Source organism: Chrysochloris asiatica, unplaced genomic scaffold, assembly GCF_000296735.1.
Source record: "Chrysochloris asiatica unplaced genomic scaffold, ChrAsi1.0 scaffold00043, whole genome shotgun sequence".
NCBI lineage: Eukaryota > Metazoa > Chordata > Mammalia > Afrosoricida > Chrysochloridae > Chrysochloris > Chrysochloris asiatica.
Genome location: NW_006408561.1, coordinates 13803752 through 13828708, shown reverse-complemented (window position 1 = coordinate 13828708; position 24957 = coordinate 13803752). Strand labels below are relative to the sequence as shown.

The following is a 24957-nucleotide window of genomic DNA, read 5'->3' as shown; positions in this document are numbered from 1 at the left end:
AAAAAGAGGAAGACCCCAATGAGATGGATTGGCCAAGTGGCAGCATCAATGGACTCAAGTATGGCAACAGGAGTGAGGTTGGCCCAGGATCAGACATTGTTTCATTCTGCTGTGCATAAGGTTGCTATGAGTCAGTGCCAAATCGATGGCACCTAACAACAACAACAAAAACAACAATATTACATTTAATGAGCATAATACTTTTAAAGATGTATGAATCTTTTTTCAATTTTCTGTTTCTATAAATTTGGAACAAAAGTACACACACACATACAAGGGAAATAAATAATAATAAATATCATTGGACTCATATGTGTTATTATTATTTTGTATCTTACAGCATCTAATCATGTTAGTTGTAAAGAAGGCTCTTCCCTCTCAACTGTTAATAGAATTGAAGACATTATAAGCAGTTTCTGAATTTAACATTTGGATTTAATTATTTACGATCTAGTTTTCTACAGTGAAAGGAACTTGTCACATTAAAATAGAATGTGCCATGATTTTCAATAGGCTAGCTTACATGTACTATGTACATTTACATTAAATGTAATTTAGTCTTTTCTCCTTTCAGAACATTTTTCTCTTATCACTCAAAATATATGGATCAAGTTAACATGGAAAAATTACCTGAAATCAATCCATGCTCAAATGGAAGAATGTACCTTAAAGTCTTTTAACAATTACACTATTTCTTGTATGTTTTTATTTTTTTAACTTTTTATGACAATTTGGGTGAAGGTTTACAGAGCAAATCAGTTTTCTATTCAAGAATTCATTCACATTTTTCTTTATGCTGTTAACTGCAATCCCCACAATGCAATCCCAATCACCCCACTTTCTCCTTTCCTTTTTCACTTTTGTTTATTCTTCTTCCTAGCCTTTCTACCTTCTGAACTTTGCATCTGGCAAATGCTGCCCTTTTGTTCTTCAATGGTTTATTTTCCCAGGGATTTTAAACCTCCCTGGTGTTGTTTTACACCTATAGTCTATTGCTTGGCTGAAAGTTGAGCCAGGGAGGTTAATTCAGGTCAAGGCATGAAGGGTCACTGAAAGTCATAATCTTGCATTTGTCTCTGTTACATCAGTAAACCTGGACTTTTTTTTTTTTTAATGACTGAGTTTTGTTTCACATTTTTCTCTCACTATATCCAGTATCTTCTATGATGGTTCTTTTCAGAGTTGTCAGTAGTGGTAGCTACCCACTCTCTAGTTCTTCTGGTCTCACGGTCATGCAGGTTGTGTGGCTCATGTAGTCCACTAGTCCTTTGGACAAATCATTCCAATGTACCTTTGAGTTTTCATTCCTCTTTGCTACAGGTGAGGAGTGACCAATAGTTGAACCTTAGATGAGTGACTATAAGTCTTTAAGATCTTAATTTACATCAGTAGGATGTAGAACTTTTTTTTTTTTTTGATTATGTAGTTCTAATTGACCTTGATGTCTTAAAAAACTATGGTCCTGAGCCCCTTTGTACCATTTCCTCAAGTTGTTTGGTTATGGCTAAGGATTTCCAAAACTTTGTCCACTGTATGCTCTACTATTGGGCTGCTGTGGCTCGGTAGGATAAGCGCTGGATTGCTAACTAGGAGGTTAGTGGTTCAACCTTACTAGCGATTCTGTGTGATAAAGATGAGGCCTTCTGTTCCAGTAAAGATTTATAGCCTCATAAACCTATACAGGGTCACTATGAGTCAGAACCAACTTGACAGCACTTAGCAATAACAACCACTTATATTGTGGAGGTGTCTAATTTTATGGTTAAATTTGGATTTATGTATTTTGATGCTCTTTCATTATGTGTGTAGATAGTTATTATGGTTATATCCTTTTGTTGGATTGACCCTTTAGTTATTCTATAATATTCTTTCTTGTCTCTACGGATCCCTGGTGGTGCTGTAGTATAAGCATTGGACTGTAAACCACAGATTGGCAGTTTAAAACCAACCAACTTCTTGGGGGGAGAAAAATGAAGTTTTCTGCCCCCATAAATATTTACTGCCTTGTAAACTACACAGAGTTACTATGTGTCACAACAGACTTAATGACAGTAAATTTGTTTTTTGTTCTTTTTTTTTCTTCTCTTGTGATTTTTTTACTTAGTCTACCCTATCAGAAATTAATTCTGACACTCTTGCTCTTATTTGATTAATATTTGCTTGCTTGATATCAATTTTTCCATGCTTTAATTTTTAGTTTATTTTTATTTTCATGTGTAAGGTTTGTAGACAGAATATTGATGGGTCATGTGTGTTTTTAAATCCATTCTCATATTTGCTATTTGTTTACAAATATATTTAATTCTTTTATTTTCCATATAATTATTAATAGATACAAATTTATTGCTTTCATTTTGCTGTGTTCTTAATTTTTCTAATGCTAGTTATGTCTTTGTTCTATACATTTCTATACTGAATTTATAGCTTTTCTTGCCATTCTCTTCATTGTTACTGTTTTAGTGTTTATTAGAGCTTGATTTTATTCTTTTTCATTTTGTTGAGAAAGTTTGCTTTCTTTGAGATAACTTTTTGGATAATTATTTCTTTTCCAAGTTTACAACTGTTCCTTCTACCTTCCTGTTGTCTTGACTTCTTCATTTGCAAGTTCTGTAACTACACCATTTATTCCCTTTTTGCTTTGTTATTGTCCTTGTTTATAAATTTGTCTTTGGTTTCCTATGTTCAGTGTTGTAGTTGTATTCTGTTTTGGATCCTTATACTTCTGGGTTGGTTTTTGTCATGTCTTAATTTCAACTGTTGTTGATACTCTGCCCAAAAACGTCCCTTTAGCATTTCATGCAATGCTGGCCTGGTTTTTACAATTTCTCTTAATTTCTGGAAATATACTAATTTACCATCATATTTGAGGAATAAATTTTCTGGATTTATAATACTTGGCTTGAATTTTTTTCTTTCAGTGTTTTATATATGTCATATCATTGCCTTATTGCCTGCATGGTTTCTACTGAGAAATCAGAGCTCAGTGTTATTGGTTCTCATTTGTAGATTATGTCTTGCTTTTCAAGTTGCTTTCATATTCTTTCTTTGTCTTTGGTTTCTGAAAGTTTGTTGATGATATATCTTGGTAATTTCTTTTGATATCTATCCTGTGTAGTCTTCTTGAGCTTCCTGAATGCATATCTTCTCATCTATCAAGATATTTGGGAGGTTTTCTTCCAACAAGTCTTTGATAATTTTCTCCATGCTTAGTTGTTGTTTTGTCTCTTCTTGTTCTGAAACTCTGATCATGCATAAGTTATTTCTCTTGATGGCGTCCTAGGCAATTAATAGGCTTTCTTCCTTTTTTGGTTCTTTTTCCTGATTTTTCTCCTAACAAGGTAGTACTGAAACATTTGTCTTCAGTTTTACTAAATGTGTCTTGTATGGCTTCAATTATACTCCTTTCCCTAATGTGCTATCTTCTGATATTGTAGTGGCAGTCTTCTGGGTTTCTATTTGCGAATTTTTTATAGCTTCTAGTTATTCATTTATTTTGTCAATTTGTTCTTGTATTGTTTTCATGAAAATTTCTAATGTTTGTCTGCTCTGTGTTTTTCTTGATCTTCCCCTCACTCCATTGAAGGAAACTAAATATGATTTTTTAAAAAATTCCTTACTATGTCATTCCAATATAATTTGTTGCATAGAAAGGTTTTCTGGCTCTGTATTTTGGTCACTTGAACAGCCCTGTCTGGTGTTTTTGTGTGGACTCAGATTGTGATTAAGACACTGTGGTGTTGGCTGTTGTATTTAATTGTATGTTGCTCACTAGTTTGACAGCATTTAGATTCTCACTATCTGTCTTCTGGTGGAAGTGGTAGAGGATGGGAGTGTGTGTGCAGTTATCTGTTCACTCTTAATGTAGAGCAGTTGAGAGTGGACTGACTTGGTGTTGATTCACATTTATTGACAATGAAAGGGTGCAAAAGTGGGTGGTAGAACTCACCCAGTTGGTAGGATGGCAGGAGGGTTGGGTGCTGCGAGTTAGTGAAGACTAATTTGCTTTCTCTTTTTGAGTGAGACAAAAGCAAAACAAACAAACCACAAAAATAAATATATAAATAAAATAATAACAACAAACCCAAACCAAACAAAAATAATTAAACAAACAAAAAAGAAAATAAAAAATAATAGTTAAAAAACGGAAGAAAAAGGAAAAGAGGAAATAAAAAAATCATGGGAAAGGGGAAAATAATAATGAAAAAAGAAAGATAAAAATAAAAAAAGGGAAGGAAAAGGGAAAAAAAAGAAGGAAGCAGAAAGCTAAGGCATCAGGGGTGGGGGTGGAGGGGAGATGCCCATTCAGGGTATGTACACTCTGCTGGTGGAAAACATCATAGGAGGAAGGCCTTGATCAGGGATGGCCAAGAAGTGACAGGTAGCAGGGTACCTAGTCCACTATGGCATGTTCTGCTGGCCTGAGGAGCTGGCAGAAAGTAGGTACCCAGTCCAAGATGGCACTTCTGCTAGCTGACAGAATGGGAAAGGGCACTCAGTCCTGGCCAACACATTCTGCAAGCTGTGGATGCAAAGAATGTGTGCCTCCAAGCACAGGAGTAGCATGTACTTGGTGACTAGTCCACTAGGATGTGTCTCTAACTTCAGGTGGGGAGAGGGTAGTGTGTGTGAGAGGGTGGGGGAAATCATTGACAGCCAGGGAGCTGGAGGTGGTGGACAACCACATTTTTGGTCATTGGAAGGAAGTGTGGTGTAGGAAGGATATCACACCTTTCTGGTTATCAACCACCAATGTGAGTGCTAGTGCAGTTGTGGGAGAGCTGAGTCAATTATCTGGTTCTTGTCTTTTTTTTTTTTTTTTTTAAGTTTTTATTGTGAATTGTTAGTTTACATGGGTGAACATTATCTTTACCTTCATTCTATCATATTTTGTTTCATTGCAATGATCACAATCCCTTGCATGCATCATCAAACAACCAAAGTGTACATCCCACATGCCTGCCCCCCCAGCCACCAGCCCACAGCCCCTCTCCCTCCCAGAGTCCAGAGTCCCCAGCCACTCCTTCTGTCCATGAGAGGAAATCATCTCTGCCTCCATCCCTAGTCTCATTTCCTCCTCGGACAGGGTTTCACACTTCACTTTTCTCCCTTGATGGTTCCAGGGATCGCTGCTCCTGGACTGCAAAATCAGCCACTCCCTTTCTTTTGTTACCAAACATTTTCATTTAACTTTCCAACACTCACTGTCACACCGAATAGTCATCAGTCCCTATTGAACAACAGGAGTCCTTTTCCCCTCACCTTTTATCAACCCCATCCAGACAAGTTGGAAACAATTCAATGGAGATTCTACCTTTCCCTGTATCCTCTGGAGGTAGGTTCCTTATTGAAAGCTTGTAAGCCAGTCACTTCTTGCCTTTGTAGTCCCTCATTTTGGGTAGCCAATGTCTAAGTTCCACATCCCTATCGACTCTGTGTACCAAGGGGATGGGGATGATCCTCAGTGTAGAGATTTGTCTGCTCCTTTGTCACACTGCATCCACAAGCATCGGTCAAGTTCATCCACTTGTAGTGGGTTACTCTTTCTTTCTTTTTGTTTTTTTGTTGCACCTCTTCTTTCTTCCTCTAGTTGTGTTTTAATCATGCAGCCATTGATGCCATGTCAAATGGGTACTATCTGCAAGTGTGGGTGTTCCTGTGCATCTCCCCTCACTTAATATCAGCTGGATGCTTCACACTCTGTTCTAGTCCTCCGGGGCCTTGAACCTGAGCCCAGGAGTCCCCAGGTCTTGTCATACTGCTGGTTAACCAGGTCTCAATCCAGGTTAACACGAGTCTATTGAATGTGGTCAGACTTAGTTCACAAATTCATTGCTGTTTTCCCCCCACTTCCTCTTATTAGTGACCAACGTGGTCAGCAGCAGGACCACATGCCTGCTAGTGTATTCCATTTGAGTTTCAGTCTTGGAAGGGGGTTTGCCTTAAGGGAACTGACCACTTGCCTTGATGGCTCCTTGGGGAAGAACTTGCTTGTTCTTGTAGTAGTCAATTGGACTGCTGTTATTGTTTTTCATTTTTCTTGCTGGTCTTTCTTTCAAGAAGTATCTTTTGTTCTTCTAGCTGCTCCAGACTGGTCTACTTGTCCTTTCAAGTAGAAATGTTCCACCTCAGAAAATTCTAGATGGGGATCAGTATTCCACCTATGTTCTTGTGCAATGCAAAAGCTCTACAGGGAGCCTCCTTCATGGGGCAAGTTCTAGCCCCATTTTAGGTTTTCCAATCAGTTATAGGCTGAAGACGGACTTACAAGCTTTCTCTGGTAATGCTTCTGGCTATGCCTCTCTATCTGTTTCAAGTGTCTATATCATAATAGTAGGCAAGGGAAACCAAGATTCAAAAGACAGCCAAGCATCTTAACATCAGTTCCCCAATTTTACCCATTAACACTATGCCTCAATCTTTGTATCCATGAGCCCTGTTGTTCCCTGGTTATGCTCACATCGTTCTTTACCTCTCTGGTTCTTGTCTTGGTCAGGACACTTCCTGCAATAACTCAAAATGGCCATGCTGTGCCCAGTCAGTTGACAATTCACTGGTCTATATGTTTCCTTGTTTGCTGTTTTTATTTAATTTCTTCTAGTCAGTATCTGATCTACTTCTTTATCCTTTCCTTTCATACTCAAGGCTCCAAAATAATAATCTCTGTCTATTTCAGTTAGTTTCTTGGATCTTTGTTGTAGAGGTTCTGAGTAGCATGTCTGCATAATCTTCCATGTTTCCAGAAGTCTTTTGTATGCCTTTAAAATTTGAAGCTAAATACATTTTTGCCCTCAATAAGATGATAAAATATTAGGAAAATTTATGAGATTTTAACTTCAGCATTTCATTAGTAATATAGTGCAGAGTCTCAGGTTTATTCTTTATAGTGGAGTAGTTAGTGCTGGTGCTCAAGAATTTTGTGACAAGCCACTTTAGCTTTCACTAATGAATAATTTTTTTCCTAATGCTATTGGGGAAAAATAGAGATGTTGAATGAGGAAACATGTTTAAAGGTTTGCAGTAATGTTTTATGGACAGTTTGCTATCTTTATTATGTATTAAAGATCTTTAGCCAGAGAGGAGGAATTCATGGTCATAGGCTTTTACTCCCCAGGAGACAGGAAAATGCATATTCTGTTTAAAATGCTGTAACACAAGGTCTTTACAGAACAACTTCATTATATGACTTTAATAAGACAGAGTGGCTGTCTCTGTCATGGCAAAAAAATTAATGGCCCTTTCTTGGATAAATCACATTAGGTTCTGAGTAAGGTACAGACATAATAATTTGGTAGCCAAGGGTACTCGTGATGAATGTTTGCTAGTGTCACTAAATGAAGAGAAAAGTATTGATTGAGTGATAGTCTTGCACATTCAGGTTTATTATTTGTATACAGACAGTACCCGGATTATGAACATCTGATTTACATACAAATCACAGTGTGTGTGACCCAACCTCTGTAAACCAGTCATAGTAATAAACAGGCAGTACATTGTGATGCATTATTATGTTAAAGTATTTTCATGTAAGCGTAAGGTCACTATGCATTGAAACTACTCAACAACACCTACCAACAACAGAAATATACTATATACTGAGACAAACATTTGATTGACCTTAGATATGAACTGTACCTGTTTTAACTTATGTATAAATTCAACTTAAAGACAGATTTGTGACTGGAACTTGGTTGTAATCTGTGAATTGCCTGAATTGAGGAGTAGAACAGGAAAGATAATAGTTTTCGAGTGTTTCACAATTCTGCTTTTGGAAAATCATCTTAACAGTGTTACGGTAAAGCTAGAATAGGATTTGCTTATGTTCAAGCAAATGTTAATAGAATAAATTTCATTATTTAGAAAACATTTGTCGAAGTCTAGAAGGAGCTCTGGTAGCGTAGTGGGTACGAATCGGGCTGCGAACCTTAAGGTCAGCGGTTCGAAACTACCAGCCGCTCCGCGGGAGAAAGCTGAGGCTTTCTACTCCCGTAAGGATTTACACCCTCGGAAACCCTGTACAGGGTCGCTATGGGTCGGAACCGACTCGACGGCACTTAACAACAACAACAGATGGAAAATTAAGCATTTTATTAAATGAAGAAATTATGGCTTATAAAAGTCATTAGATTTCTCAAGCCTATTAGCTGTTTTAACTCTATAAGGACATAGAAAGAGGTTAGCAGGGTCCATGAAAACCTTTTTTAAATAAACAATTTAAGAAGCATAGGTGCCATGAGCAGTTTACCATCAGCTACAAACCTATTTACAGTTCAAACTCCTTGGATAAAGGCTTGGCAAACTGCTTCCATAGAAATCGTTGTTGTTGTTGTTGGTGGTGGTGTTTGCTGTGAGTCAGTTCTGACTGATGGAGACTCTGTTTAGGGTTTCCTCGGCATGGTTGGTGGGTTTGAACTGCCAACAGTAGAGTTAGCAGTCCAGTACTTACTTACCCTACATTACCACAGCAGGACTTCTTTATGAAGAAGTTTACTCTAACACATGAGGTTGCCATGAGTTTAGGACTGACATGAGGCACCCAACCACAACCACAAGGACAACAGCAATCAGAAACTGTATTACATTTGATGATCAATGTTGACATATTTTTTTATTGTAACTGATCCAATTTGCCAATTCTCTTCTTAGAGGCCATTGGGTTAATACCAGGTGATTGATTTGAACTAGATGAAATAAAAAACTATTTGATTATGTGTCTATATTTATCTGGAGTCCTGGTGTGGTGCTATAGGATAAGCACTAAACCATAATGTCAGTCTGAACTGTAAGGTTGGAGGTTCAAACTCACCAGTCGCTGGTGGATCCTGGGGTGGTTAGCACTGGATGGCTAACCACAAATTTGGTCATTTGAACACATCAGCTGCTCCTTGGAAACTATACAAGGTAACTATGAGTCAAAACTGACTCGATGGCATTTAACAACAACAACAACTAGTATTATAATGATCTAAATTGGTAAATCGTTGTGGGTTTTAATGAGCTGGACTGCAAGGTCAGTTTGAACAAAAGAACAGCATTTAAACTCACCAGTCGCTCAAACCCTATACAGGGTCGCTATGAATCGGAAACAACTTGATGGCACTTAACAACAACACAAATTGGTAACTCAATATATATATTTAAACATAAAGGATATATTTTCTACAATATGAAATCTTTTTCCTAAGGATTCAAATTGGCCTTGTATCTACAGGAAACTTCTCTGAGTACTGCATAATTTGATGGATTGTTGGGAACTCTAAATGTGGCAGTGATTTGTCTCTGCATTCAGGACTTGATTTAGCTTTATTCCTTTTCTCATAGACATTCTGCAATATTTATGAGGGGGTGTGTTGGTAGTCTGATGTGGGAGGCCTATGAGAAACAAAAAGAACTAATTACCAAGAGATTTATAACCCCTGGCACATTCTTCCAAATTTAGTTTCTACTTATTATAAAAGTAGAATAATAGCTGAAGTAATATTAGAAATTTAATGATTTTTTTTTTAAGATCACGGAATTATTTTATCTTTCAGTTCTTTCATCTTTAAACATTGATCATTAACTAGATCATGTTAGTCCTTTTACATAAAAGCAGCAAACACCTGCTCCAGTTTCAGAGAAATTAATCAAGCAAACTTCATGATAGACAGAACTGGCCTTGCTGATTAGGTGTTCCTAGTAATAGTGTTTCTCACCAAGCACAATTTAGTTACATTACAGTGAATTATCAGAAGACAATTTCAGGTAAGTATCTTAAAACTAAATAAGTTTTGAATGAAATATGTATGTAATAACATGGACTGCAAATGTTTAATCGAGTTAAGGAATGCTATATCAATTCACTTTGATGAAGAATTTATTAAAGATTTTCAAAGTAATGCATTAATTTTAGTCTCCTCATATTGTCACTATAAATTAGAAGGTCAAATCTTTATGGGACTGCTCATTGGGTTGTTCAGTCCACCTGTACTCTGTGCTTTCTGCTGAGATGTGATCCAAAGCCCAATGAGGTAAGTGAAATATTAAAACGTTATTTCTGTGAAGCTGCAATTTATAAAGTGCCCAAAATTCTTAAAGAATATAAATTTTAATTATTAAGTTTGTCAAAAATAATGAGAGTAAATTTCTGATGCATAGATTCCACTACAAGGGAAAGTTATATTCCTCATAATAATGTCAATTATTTTAATATAAAACAAGTTCAGAAAGACATATTCAATGATTTGTCATTTTATGTCTTCAATGGGTTAATTACATTTTGATTATTTACATATCTACAAACATATTTTGGTCAGAAGTTTTCTGAGAAATTCAATATATTAGAACCTAATGATGCACAAAAATTTCTTTTACACATAAATTTGCTCTAAGTAAGTGGCTGGTACTATTGAAACATTGCCATTCACTACCTCACACAGCAGTGCATTCCTCAATAGACTATTTGCTAGATGGTATACATCTGTATTTGCAGTATATTAACAGAGTTTTTAACAATAACTTGGGACTGCATTTTAAAGTTTTCTTCCTTTATAAAATATATATTTAAGCAAATAGACTATAACTACATATATTAGCAAAAATTTAAAATATTTATATAATGACTCCACAGAGAATTTTGACTATTAGTAATCTCTTTGAATAATAATCTTTATGAATAGTGATTCGTAATGACACCTAACCCATTTGAGGACCATGGCAGCTCTCCTAAAGGCCTGGAAATTATCTAGAAACACAAGTCTTTATTTCTTTATGACTAATAACACTCTTCTCTGGAAGTTTCCATCTTTACTTTAATCAGGATTATTTTTTAATTTAATATAGAATATTTTCTAATATACCAAATAAATTAAGTACCTGTTACCAATAAACTAAATATATTGTTATTAATCTTTATGGGGCTTTCAGAGTCAATATTCTCCTAACAAGTTTGTGGTAAAATTGCAACATTCATTCAGATGGTTGGATTTCTTGCAATTTTATTGGAGAGCAATTTAATAGGGTGTCATTAGTGTTGCCTTGCATTGATTACAGTTTTCAGTTGCTACTAGTCTCCTTTTTGGCAGTTTCTTGTCAAATTTTTAGTTGATTTTTTTTCTTAGTTGTTTTATTTTTTATTACTATGGTGTTTACATTTGAATGTCACTTTGTTTCTTCATAATTTTATCAGTTTTTTCTTTTTCTCTCACTCTCTTTGGAAAAGTAGGAGGTAGGCTTTGGAGTATTTTGCTCTAAATACTGCTTTAAATTGTCAGATGACATATTTGATCTAGAATCTATTACCTTCCTAATATTGTAGGCCCATAATCACACTGAAGTTTGTTAATATTTATTCAATTTCTCTTTTTAATCTAGAATCACTTTAGATTAATCTGGACAGAGGGTTTCTTTGTTATCACAGTTTGAGATATTCAGTTTAAAGCCACAAGAAGGACTAGGAGAAAATATCACGTAACTATTCAGAGATAATATTGCCATTTATAACATTTCAGAGATGATTTCTACTTTGGTTTGGGTTTTAAAATTGTGAATATATGTTTTAAAAACTACCATTATCACATAGCCAGAAAACTGGCATTACATACATACCTGTGTGGTAGTTAATGCTAACAAGGTAGAATTTCTAATAAGAAGATTTATGTTGATCTTAAGTATGTTACATTCTGACTTTTTTGATATATAATTAAGTGTGAATTAAATAATACACAGAAGACAATGGAAATGATGCTGCTGTGGAGTCTCTTGTTGGCTTTTTCTGGAAGTCAAGCCTCAAGATCCGTGGCTCAAAGAAATACTGAATTTGCAGTGGATCTTTATCAAGCCATTTGTTTATCTCACAAGAACAATGTTATATTTTCCCCCCTTGGGATCACTTTGGTTCTTGGAATGGTCCAACTGGGAGCAAAAGGAAAAGCACACCATGAGATAAGACAGACTTTAAGACTTCAGGAAAACTCAACTGGTGAGATTCTTATGTATAATTATTTATAGAAAGTAATTTGTGACTAAACTTGTTTTCAAAATACTAGAGAGAAAGCTATAGTCATACAACACTTTATTTAAAAAATGTTATGAAAAGTACAAAAATGATAATAAAATGTAAAATTGTAAATAATTTGCTTTCATTTATCATAGCTTCCTAATGAAAATATTATAGAAATAATTTATGAGGAAATGATATTTGTACAGATTTAAATTTTTGAATAAGTTTACCATGGGCTGTCAAAAGAACTAATAGATCTATATTGGAAGAAGTACAGCCAGAATGCTCCTTGGAGGCCAGGATGGCCAAACTTCATCTCTTATACTTCAGACATATTGACAGGAGGGACCAGTCACTGGAGAAGGATATCATGTTTGGTAAGGTGGAGGGTCAGAGAAAAAGAGGAAGACCCCAACGAGATGGATTGGCAAAGTGGTAGCATCGATGTGACAACAATTGTGAGGTTGGCCCAGGATCGGGCAGTGTTTCGTTCTGTTGTGCATAGGGTTGCTATGAATCGGTACCAGCTTGATGGCACCTAACAACAACAACAAAATCAAAATTGCTTTACACACAGTTTATACGGAAATACAGAAATCTTTATTTATATCACTAAATTGTAGACGTGGTAATAATGATGGTGATATCAGACACAGACATAGTATATAGTGACTGGATACTATTTTGTACACTTGATATACATGATCACATTTAATACTTATAATTACCCAATGAGGTAGTTATGGCTCCACAATAGAGATGAGAAACTTCTTGGATCTGTAGGATAAGCACTGGATTGTGAATATAAGATCAGTGGTTAGAACTCACCAGCTGCACAGTGGGAAAAATATGAGGCTGTCTGCTCCTCAGAAACCTTATACAGGTTCTCTACGAGTCAGAACCGACTTGACAGCACTTAACAACCACATATACACATAAGGAAACTAACACAAAGAAAAGTTAAGTAATTTTCCCTGCACTAATATTCGTTAAGAGTCAGAATGAACTTGGTGGGAGTTGGTTTCATTTTAGATATGAAAAATGATTCAGTTGAGGGTTATGTTGTTGTTGTCAAGTCCCATCCAGTTGGTTCTTACCCATAACGACTCTGTATAGGATTTCCTATAGGCTGATTAGCTTGAACCACTGACCTTGTGGTTCAAATGACTTTGCAGTCCAGTGCATACAGACAAGAACAATTATGAAAATTTTTCTTTGGAATAGTACATGTGAACAATTGAATGTTACCATTTTCATATATATAACAAAATCTGCAAAACTAATTTTGCATTCTGCTTTCTTGCTAAGGTAGAGAGACACAGATGGAGGGTAACTGCAATATGGGAAAAATAAGATAAATTAAAACAGGAAAAAAAGTAAGAACATTCCTGGAGAGAATAAAAGAGGTGGGGAAAAGAAAGAACAATGGAAAACAGGAGATTAAGTGTTAGAAGGGGACAGAATGACCTTCATGGATAAAAGGCACAGGTGGTATGGAGAAACGAAGGCTGGTAATGAGATAGGAATATTAAAAAGGATTGTTGTTGTTAGGTGCCTTTGAGTAAACTCCAACTCATAATGATGCTATGTTCAACAGAACGGAATATTACCCAGTCCTGCACCATCCTCACAACAGTTTGCCCCTTGAGCCTGTTGCTGCTGCCATCCATCTCATTAAAGGCTTTCCTGTTTTTTGCAGACTCTTTACCAAGCATGATGTCAGTCAGGTACCTCAGGAAAACATGTGCAAAGTATGTGAAACGAAGTCTCACCATCCTTTCTTCTAAGGAACGTTCTGGCTGTACTGCTTCCAAGACAAATTTGTTCATTCTTCATGCAGTCCAACATGCATTCAATGTTCTTCACCAACACCATAATTCAAATGCATCAATTCTTTGGTCTGCCATATCCATTTTCTAGCTTTTGCATGTATATGATGCAATTGAAAATACCCTGGCTGGGTCAGGTGCATCTTAGTTCTCAAAGTGACATCTTTACTCTGTAACATTTTTAAAAAAAGCTCTTTTGAAGCAGATTTGCCCAATGCAATATACTGTTTGATTTCTTGACTGCTGCTTCCATGGGCATTACTTATAGATTCAAGTAAAATGAAATCCTTTAAAATTTTAATCTATGTTTATCATGGTGTTGCTTTTTGGTCTAGTTCTGACAATTTTTGTTTTCTTTATGTTGAGTTGTAATTCATACTGAATATTGTAGTCTTTGTTTGTCATCAGGTCCTTTTTACTTTTAGCAAAACACTGTTGTATCATCTGAATATTGCAGGTTGTTAGTCTTCATTCAATCCAGAAGCTAAATTCTTTCAAATATAGTGAAGTCTCTCAAATTATTTGCTCTGCATACACATTGAATAAGTATGGCAAAAGGATACAATACTTACATACATATTTCCTGATTTTAAACCATGAAGTATCTCCTTGTTCTGCATTAGTGACTACCACTTATTCTATGTACAGGTTCTATATGAGCACAATTAAGTGTTCTGAAATTCTCATTTTATGAAATGCTATCCATAATTTGTTACTATACACACAGTTGAATGCCTTTGCATCATTAATAAAACACAGGTAAACATCTTTCTGCTAATCTCTGTTTTCAGCCAAGATCCATCTGACATCAGTAATGACATCCCTCATTCTATGTCCTCTTCAGAATCTGGTGTGAATATCTGAGAATTCCCTGTTGATGTACTGCTATAGATATTTTTGAATTATCTTTAGCAAAACTTTTTTTATAGTCAATATTAGAAATTTTCTTCTGTAATTTCTTCATTCTGTTGGATCACTTTTGGGGAGGATGGGCACAAATACGGATCTCATATTCTTTTCAGTTTGTTGGCCAGGTAGCTGTCTTCCAAATTTCTTGGCATTGATGAGTGAGTGTTTCCTGCATTTTATTCATCAGTAGAAACATCTCAGTTGTTATCTTGTTGATTTCTGGATCCTTGCTTTTTGGTAGGGCCTTTAATGAAACTTAGACTTCTTTCTTCATTGTCACTGGTTCTCTAACATATGCTACCTCTTGTAATGGTTGACTATTGACCAATTATTTTTGGTACATACAGTGGCTCTTTTCATTTGTACTATCTTTCCTTGATGCTTCTTATATTGTTCAATAGTTTGCTCATAAAATCCTTTAATGTTTTATTTGGATTTTGGTTTGATTTTTTTCTCTTTAATTCTTTAAGCTTGGGAAATGCTGAGTGTGTTCTCCCCTGCTGGCTTTCTAACTCCAGGTTTTGCACACTTCGTTATAATACTTTGCTTTATCTTCTTAAGCTGCCATTTGAAACCTTCCATTCAGCTCTTTCATATCATCATTTCCTCCATTACTTTGGCCAGTCTATATTTCAGAGCAAATTACAAAGTCTCTTCTGACATAAATGTTGATCGTTCTGTCTTTTAAATGACTTTTTGCTTTGGTCATGTATGATGTCCTTGAGGTCATCTCACAACTCATCTGGTCTCTGGTCATTAGTGTTTAAAGTACCAATTATATTCTTGAAATGGTCTCTAAAAATCATGTGTTGGCATTCATGGACTTGTTCTAATTTTCTTCAGCTTAAAGTTGAACTTGTCTGTGACATTTGGTGTTCTGTTCTGCAATCCACCCCTGGCCTTATTCTGATTGATGATATTGTACTTCTCTATTGAAACTTTGCACAGATGTAGTCAATTTGCTCCACTGCATTTTATCCAGCAAGGCCCACATATATAGTCACAATTTATGGTGTTGAAAAATGGTGTTTGAAATGAAAACGTCATTGTTCTTGCAAAATTCTTTCATGCCATCTCTGTTATGGTTTTATCACCAAGGCCATATTTTACAATGGTTGATTCTTCTTTATTTACAACTTTCTCTTTCTAATCACCAATAATTTTCAATGCATCTTGACTGGATGCTTGATCAATTTCAGACTTCAGATTGGTCTGTGCTTAAATTTTCATAATAGTCATATCATTAACTAGTCTTCTTTGTAGGCATATGAATATTATCCTATCATTGGCAGTGTTGAACTGCAGGATAGATCTTAAAATGGTCTTTTGAGGATAAATATGATATCATCCTGTTTAATTTATCAATTCCAGCATAGAAGGATGTATGGATTTCCCATTCAAAATGCTTAATACCATTCCATTTCAGCTCATGAATGCCTAGGATATCAATCTTTGTGTATTTCATTTCATTTATGATGGCTTCCAATTTTCTTAGGATCTTACCTTATACATTTCCAACTCTTATTAATAATGGGTGTTTGTAGCCATTTCTTCTTTTTTTGAGTCATGTCACATCAGCAAATGAAGGTCTTGAAAGCATTACTTTGTCCATATCATTAAGGTCTACTCTTCTTTGATGAGGCAGCTTTCCCAATCGAGTGCCTTTTATGTCACTCTGTCACTATGTTCTGACGCAATATCAGACCATGTTTCACTCTCAATCATTAAGCTTTTACTGGCTAATTTTTAAAAGACATAGATAACCTGGTCCTTCATTTTAGTCTGTCTTAATCTAGAAGCTCTGTGTCCACAATGGCGGACCCTACTGGTGGCATAGCTTCCAGCATCACAGCAACATACAAGCCACCACAGTATGACAAGTTGACAGATGGGTATTGGAATACAAAGGGTAAGATAGATAAAGAGCAATAATATTGACCTTGCTTTTAATTGTAATTTTATTCTTTGTTCATTTTTTATTTTTTTACATTTAATTTTAAGGTAGTATAATAGAATATTATTTATCTTGATTACTAAGCTTTATGGCACCCTCTAAAATTTTGTGTCTGAGGTGAGTTTCTCATTGGTTTTCCTTAGTCCTGTATCTGCCTTCAACTCCCCACTGATTATCAAAAAGGGCTGCTCTCTGTTGAGTGAGTCTATGTTTTTCTTTTCCTGCTTCCAATCTCCTGATCCTGTCCCACTATGGCAGAGTAACACCCATTTTACTCTATGAGGATCTGTTCATGAGCATCCAATGCCTAGCATTTCAATATCACAACAGCATTCAATGTCTGCAGTTCTCTTTATTTTCCTAATTGTCCAAACATCTGCTCAGAATTTACATTCTCCATTTTGCTGAGATTTTTTTCCCACCATGACATTGCTACATATTCATCAAAAGCTAAAGTGAAGGTGTTTCTTGGTTCCTAGGAGGTTATGGAAGTGACTGGTGATGAATTCCTATCCCAGGCCTGCCAATGAATTACCTTATGATTTGGTACCTCACTTTAGATACCTCACTTCTCAAGTTACTTACTTCATCTCTCTGAACCTCAGATTCATCACTGTAAAAAGAAGACTATGGATGAAATGATTACTATTGACCTCTGGATTAAACTATAATTCTATGACTATCTTGGTTTTTCAGTATGGGGTTAGTCACATTGTACACATGATTGGCTTTTAGACCTGTAGTAGCAGAAAAAATTCTTAAACATTCTGTAGGGCTGGTATAATCAAAAAAGAGTCACATTCATCCGATGACCCATGGATCATCCAGGGCTCTCTTTTAGGAAAGAAAATAAATTTATTCTCATTGCTTATTTGACTCTGGGTGTGATGATATAGGATAAGCACTGGACTGTGAACTACAAGGTAGGCGGTTCAAACCCACCAGCTGCTCCTAGGAAACACTATACAGAGTTGCTGTGGATCAGAACTGACTCAAAGGCACTTGCAACAACAACAACATTGGCTTATTATTATGAGCTATGCATATTTACTCTTTCTTTTGAACTGTGCTAAAAGTGAATGTTTGTCTGTGGATTACATCAAATTTATAAGTCAGATAACTTAATATTCTCTTCGAACCTCATGCTACTTGGTGACATTTTTTCATTGACTTCTGAATCCAGTGATTTATCAAAGGGCAGCCGACTGTCACCTAGCCTTATACCTTAAGTACATGACATAAATCTATTTGCTCTGACAAATGACTTAGAACTATTTTTACTTCCCTTCTTTTTCCTGCATTCCTTTAAAGGTACCCATAAATTACAAATTCCTGAAAATTGGTTTGAAATTCTGCCATTTCATGTCTGACCTTAATTAATTCTTTTGAAAAGTTCTTATTCCTTCACTCACAAGTCCCCTCTAGCCTCCCAACTACTGAGCTATTTCTTTGAGGTTTCAATGGTCATGAAGATTTACATCTGCAACCAAGTCATAAAAAGCAAAATAAATAAACTCTCTTCTTTTCCTTATTTAAGGAAATCCAGGGTTGTAAAGAATTACTGAAATTCTTCAAATCCCCTCATATGAAAGTAAGACTTTATATTTAAAAATATTTTTATGTATGTATTTAATATCTCAGTAAATGGAAAAACTTGCAGTTTGAACCACAATGCAGAATAGCTTGCAGAATTTCCTTTACGTGTGTGCAAGTTGTACACTGAGAAAGAGCACCAGACCAAGGAAGCAAGTGAGGTCTAAAATGCAGGCTCCACACACCTAGATAATTTTTGAGGCTATAAGGCTGCTCAGTTATGCTCTATACGCTAGTGGTAGCCCTGTTAGTGTTATGATAAATACAATGTATGCACACACACAACACCCCTTATTTCCAATAGGTATCTAGTAGTAAGTTGCTTCCTTTAGCACTTTTTTAAAATTCTTTGAACAACTTCCAATAAGGAACCATTTCTTTTTTCTTCAATATAAATTAATTCAATATATTCCATTTTTAAGTTTAAAAGTTCCTTGTTAGTATAATGAGTAAGTGTTTGGCTGCTAACTGGAAGATTGGCATTCAATTGTATCCAGCAGCTCTGTGATCAAATAGCCTAGCAATCTGCTCCCAGAAAGATTACGTAAAAATTTTATACAGAGATTATTATGAGGTCGGAGTTGGAATTAATTTGACACTTGATGGTACCCTACAACAACAACTACAACAGAAAATATAACTAAACAGAACTTATAGAATCTATTACTTAAAATTACATTCTTTAATTTTATTGAGCTCCAGGATTAAGTCATAAAGGAATGAAAATATCTACAACCTTTGGTAATAGATTGTTGTTGTTGCTGTTGTTAAGTGCTGTCGAGTTGGTTCTGACTCATAGCAACCCTATATAGGGCGTCCAAGAAACAGCTGGTGAGTTTGGATTGCTGACCTTGAGGTTTAAACTGACCATGTGGTCCAGTGCTTATCCTTCAGTCCTGCAGCACGTCGTTGTTATTGTTGTTAAGTGCCAAGGAGTTGGTTCTGACTCATAGAGACCTTGTATAAGGTTTCCGAGGAGTTGCTGGTGAGCTTGACCTGCTGACCTTGTGGTTCAAACCAACCTTGCAGTCGAGCACATTAACCCACAGCTCCACACCAGGACTCCCACCACAGCATGTTGTTGTTGTTGTTGTTAAGTGCCGTCGAGTTCCATAGCGACCCTGTACAGGGTTTCCGAGGGTGTAAATCTTTACGGGAGTAGAAAGCCTTATCTTTCTCCCGCGGAGCGGCTGGTAGTTTCGAAGCCTTGACTTTAAGGTTCGCAGCCCGATTCGTAACCACTACGCTACCAGAGCTCCTCCCACCACAGCATAGGAACCTACAAAGTAAAGTATCACAGTAAACTTTTGTCAGAAATATGTGCAGCTTCATGACAACACTGAGGTCAGAATAATCCAACAATAGAAAACTGGCCAAGGATGATTCTATTAGTTGACTCTGGCTGACTCATTCAGACAGTGGTTTAGTTGAAATGGCTGAAGATTTTTATTGGTCATGTAGACAATCAACATATATAGATCAATGAACCTGAAGAAATAGGCAATTCTGATTCTTATACCTCTGTAGAGATGATTATAGGTGTTAACTTGTAAATTTCAAAAGTCGGACAGGTGCAGTTGCTCATAGAGACGAATGCCTTCTTAACCTGAAATAAAAGTAATATTGAAAGGATTGCTTATCACCATCACTGTAAAAACCCATCAGCATTCATTAGCATTCCTTTTTGTTAAGTATCTCATGTACACATTATGCAAAGAATGAGATTCTGAACCTAAATTTCCAACAACACAAAATAAGTTAAATTTGGCTATATAAAGAGGTGTTACCTTCAACCTGAATGAATGTGCATTTTTGTATTTGACAAATTTCAAATCTATATAGACATTCTTCCTTCTTATATAAAAGTAGACTTCTCCAAAAAATGCATTTTTTTCTGTAGGAAATAAATGCTTAAAATATTTATACTAACTTAGAAAGGCTCGTTATTTATACCTAAGGGTGCAAAAATGGGGATATGAATCAGAGTACTTAGATAGCAAAACTGAAAAGCTGTTGTTTTGATGTTGTGCAATATGTCAGTATACATTATAATTATTTTTTAGGGGAAGAATTTTCTGGGCTGAAGTCATTTTTCTCTGCCATCTCGGAGAAAAAACAAGAATTTACATTTAATCTTGCCAGTGCCCTCTACCTTCAAGAAGGATTCACTGTGAAAGAAGAGTATCTCCATGGCAACAAAGAATTTTTTCAGAGTGCTATAAAACTGGTGGATTTTCAGGACGCAAAAGCTTGTGCAGAGGCAATAAGTACCTGGGTAGAAAACAAAACAGATGGTAAAGTTCCCAGTTTCATAAAATCATAATTTGCCATTGTATTCATGGTTTTTAATATCCAAAGTAAAGAATGGCTGACTATTTTCCTACTAAAGGATGGATCTGAGGAATCCAATCTATTTCATTTTACTGTTATTCAAATTAATCCTAAATCTTAAAAGTGAGAGAAATTGTAAGCCACTTTGAAAGTATACAGGTTCCTTTTTTTTTTTAAAGTGACACCTATTTTTAAAATTCCTAATGGAAGAATTAAAATAATAATAATATTTCTTCAAGCATAGGTATTTTACTTGTTTTGTTTTGTTCTTGGGGGAAGCATGATAGAAGGATTAACAGTTTTCTCAGGTGGAACTTAGATCTGTCAATTCCAAATGCCTTTTTTCCCACATATTCTATAAATAATTAACACATCTTTTTTGAATGTGCTAATGTTTAAAAGTAATAAATGTTGATAGTCCTAACATAAACATGGTAATCTAAATTTAATATAAATACAAGTTGACAAAAATTCCAAAGGGACTATGATTGGTGGTGGTGGTTGTATGCCGTGGAGTTGTTTCTGACTCATAGTGAAACTGTATAGGGTTTTAAAGGCTGTAAATCTTTACGGGAGTGGAAAGCACTGTGAATGGCTGGTAATTTTGAACTGCTGTCCTTGAGGTTAACAGCCCGACTCGTAGCCATTACACGACCAGACGACAGAGTGATATAATAGAAAGGACAAAAGCTTAAAGCCACATAGATCTAAGTTCAAATGCTAGCAAATTGTAAACTATGCCCCATTTAAAATGAGGATAATATTAAAATATTTTAGGATTATTGGGAGGTTTAAAAAAATGCATGTGAAATAACAAGCATATATCAGACCTCAGTTAACAGTAGTGTGATTCCTTGTTCATTTAGCTACAACAAATGTGATGGCATAAGGAGCTACTGCTTTATTTCTTAAATCTTATATGAGGTAACTTGTATTAGCAGGACACATCAAGGACAGCTTGAAGACACCCAGTCATACTGATTTCTACTAACTTAGAAATATTTTTTGGACATTGAGATTGGAGAGTAGGGGTATGGAGGAGGGAAATCATGCCAACATTCTTGTCCCTTTTCAGTGGTCAGAGGCTACAGCTGCAAGAATGCAAGTTTGGATCAACCATTGACTGATTAATTATGCTTGACTTGTTGAAGAACCTTGAAATAAAGTCTAAATAGTACTAATAAGCAGGAAGAGATATTTTGTTTTTATTCTTTTTGAAAGATGATTGGCTGAAGAAAGTCAATTACTATAATGACTGTATGTCCAAGTTTGCCTAAGTCAGTGTTCTGTTTTGCACCTGTTTCCTAGTGAAAAAGTTAATAGTGCTCCCATTTCCTTCAACTGCCAAGTTTAGATAAGAAATTATGCAGTCATAACTTATTACTTAGAAAATAAAATTTGCTGTCATATGTCAATGTATTGTCCATAACTGATTTGCAAAGGGAAGTTTTGCTTTAATTCTATTTAAAACAATTCTTTCTGTCTCCTGCTCTACTCATCTCACAGGAAAAATTAAAGACATGTTTTCAGGGGAAGAATTTGGCCCTCTGACTCGACTTGTCCTGGTGAATGCTATTTATTTCAAGGGAGAGTGGAAACAAAAATTCAGAAAAGAGGATACACAGCTGATGAATTTCACTACAAAGGATGGTTCTTCAGTCAAGATTCCAATGCTGAAGGGTCTTCTGAGAACAAAATATGGTAATGTGAGAAACCATACTCTGAAAGCAGGCTTTGGGAATTGCTAATTATATTTAATATTTAATTTTTTCTGTTCCAGGTTATTTTTCGGAGTCTTCTATGAGCTACCAGGTTTTGGAATTACCTTATAAAAGTAATGAACTGAGTTTAATCATCATACTTCCTGCAGAAAATGTTAACATAGAAGAAGTGGGAAAACTAATTACTACTCACCAAATCCTGAAATGGCTCTCGGGAATGCATGAAGAGGAAGTGGAAATAAGCCTTCCCAGGTTGGTAATGTCATTTTATTATTCTGCTTCTTGTTTTCACTTATGGTAAAATTTGAATAGCCAGCTGGAAGATAACAAATGCTTGAGAAGTTTATTGACATAAATGAAAACAAAAATGCATTTGGATGCATTATTTCACTTACTAGACACAAAGGCAGGTCCAACCTGTGATAGCTTTATTTCAACATGCGGAAGACTGGATTGAAGTGACAGACACTGTACTAGATGCCCCCACTTACCATGTCTCATTTAATCACCAAAATAAATTTGATAGAAATCTGTTTTTATATTCATGTAAGGTATAGAAAGTAAATGTTTTGCCTGTGATCACACAGCTAAAGAATGACAGAACCAAAATTGCAGGAGGATAACTAAGAGTTCATGAAACAGGTGTCATGTAGAGTAGGCATGTTGTGACACACATACATGTACTTAAGTTCATGGAGGCTGTGTGTAGAGTGAGCGCTTCAGGAAGGAGAGATTGCAAAACATAAGGAGCTATATAGGTTCTGAAGAAGCGAGCATAGTCCAAATCATAGCAAAAGGCCATTGATGGAATGAATAGCAAGGTAAAAGATTTGGAACAGAAGCACCAAAGAGATGTTCAAAAGTATTAACACCTATCCTAGGATTGGTAGTATCATATTCTTGCTGGTCTAGCTATCTATCTTAGAGCTTGACCAACCTCGGAACTCTAACAGAGTAAACATGAATTCTGTACAAATGAGTGAAAGCGAACCCAGGGAAAATGAGGCTGGGTATGGGAACAGATATGTCATGACCAGCTGCAATAATGATTACAAAATGTAATCATTATTACGTTTTGTACTGTGGGACACTGATACAAACAGGAATCTCAATCTTACATTGAAAAATGTCCTGATACATTTCATATATGACAGAAAATGTTTTGAGTTTAGTACTCAGTGTCCATGAGGATAATAAAGCATTTCATACACACACATACATACACACTCTCTCTCTCTCTTACATACACACACACACACCAGTAGATACTTAGTTGGAAAGTTAAGTTCACCACCATTAAAGATTGTTTTATATTTTATCTTTGTAAGCAACTTTAAGCTATGATTTGGTTGGCTAGAGAACTGAAAGTTCCAACAAGAGCTCCTGAATCAAAAGTGGGAATTCAAATACTAAGGATAGAGATTTAGAGAGAGACTCACCAATACCAATCCAGAGTAAGGTCTTCAGACCAGGAGTGGTGCTGGTGGTTATGTGCCGTGTAGGTCCATCTTAAAACTGAAAATCTGAATTGTTCTCTTCCATTTTCAGCACTTTCATTTCTGTGACACCTGTTTATGCATGATGGTTACATTCAGAAGTAAACTATCTTTTAAGCAGAGTCCTGGTGTGGCAGTGTGGGTTAATGCGCTTGACTGCGAAGTGGTTTGAACCACAAAATTGGTGGTTCAAGCTGACCAGATCACTCCTCAGATACCCTATTCAGGGTTGCTATAAGTCTGAACTGACTCGATAGCACTTAACAACCACAATAACAACATCTTCTAAGCAAATAGATAGTTTGCATGTGCTAAGGCATTTATTTAGGAGTTGTAGTCTTTTTAACTAAGTGTTTAACCAGCCTATTCACACCATACATTGTTTTACTTTGGGCTGATTTTTTTTTCTTCTTTTTGATAGTTTTGAAGGAGGTTAAGGAACAGGGGAAATGAACCTCAATTTTGAAAAATGCTAAGATCAACCATCAACATTCATGGAAACAGCAAACAAAAAATCAAATATCGTGTTGTATTAGGCAAATCTGTTGCACAAAACCTCTTTAGAACATTCAAGAGCAAAGATGTCAGTTTGAAAACTAAGGTATTCCTGACCCAAGCCATGGCATTTTCAATAACTTCATATGCATGTGAAATCTGGACAATGTATAAGGATTACTACAGAAAAATCGATGCACTTGAGTTATGGTGTTAGAGAATATTAAATGTACCATGGACTGCCAGAAGAACAAATAAATCTGTGTTGGAAGAAGTACAACCAGAATGCTCCTTAGAAGCCAAGATAACCAGGCTTCATCTCTGATTCTTTGGACATATTATTAGGAGGGACCAGTCCCTGGAGAAGGGACTTGTTAAAGTGGAGGGACAGTGAAAACTCAGAGGGAGATCACCAGTGAGAAGTATTGGCACATTGGCAGCAACAGTGGGGTCAAGTGTAGCAGCAATTGTGAGGATGGTGTAGGACTGGGCAGTGTTTTGTTCTGTTGCACATATGGCTGCCATGAGTCAGAACCGACTTGATGGCACTTAACAACAACAACAACAAATGGATGTGACAATTCACATCTGATTATTCATGGTCCCAATAATTACTGATAATTTTAAATTGACTACAGACCATATTCACTAA

General features: G+C 35.9%; 1 protein-coding gene across 2 annotated transcripts in view; it reads left to right on the top strand.

The window, feature by feature from the left end:
• The first annotated feature begins 9993 nt into the window (after positions 1-9993).
• SERPINI2 (serpin peptidase inhibitor, clade I (pancpin), member 2) overlaps positions 9994-24957 on the top strand; it is a 33780-nt gene continuing 18816 nt past the window's right edge. Inside the window, exons 1-5 of one of the 2 annotated variants that reach the window (XM_006861804.1) lie at positions 9994-10016; positions 11709-11956; positions 20326-20556; positions 22100-22294; positions 22374-22566. In XM_006861804.1, the coding sequence (XP_006861866.1) occupies positions 11710-11956; positions 20326-20556; positions 22100-22294; positions 22374-22566 (866 nt within the window). In that variant the 5' untranslated portion in view covers positions 9994-10016; position 11709. Of the gene's footprint in view, positions 10017-11688; positions 11957-20325; positions 20557-22099; positions 22295-22373; positions 22567-24957 lie in introns of those variants that run through there. The other variant, XM_006861803.1, reaches the window with a different exon arrangement.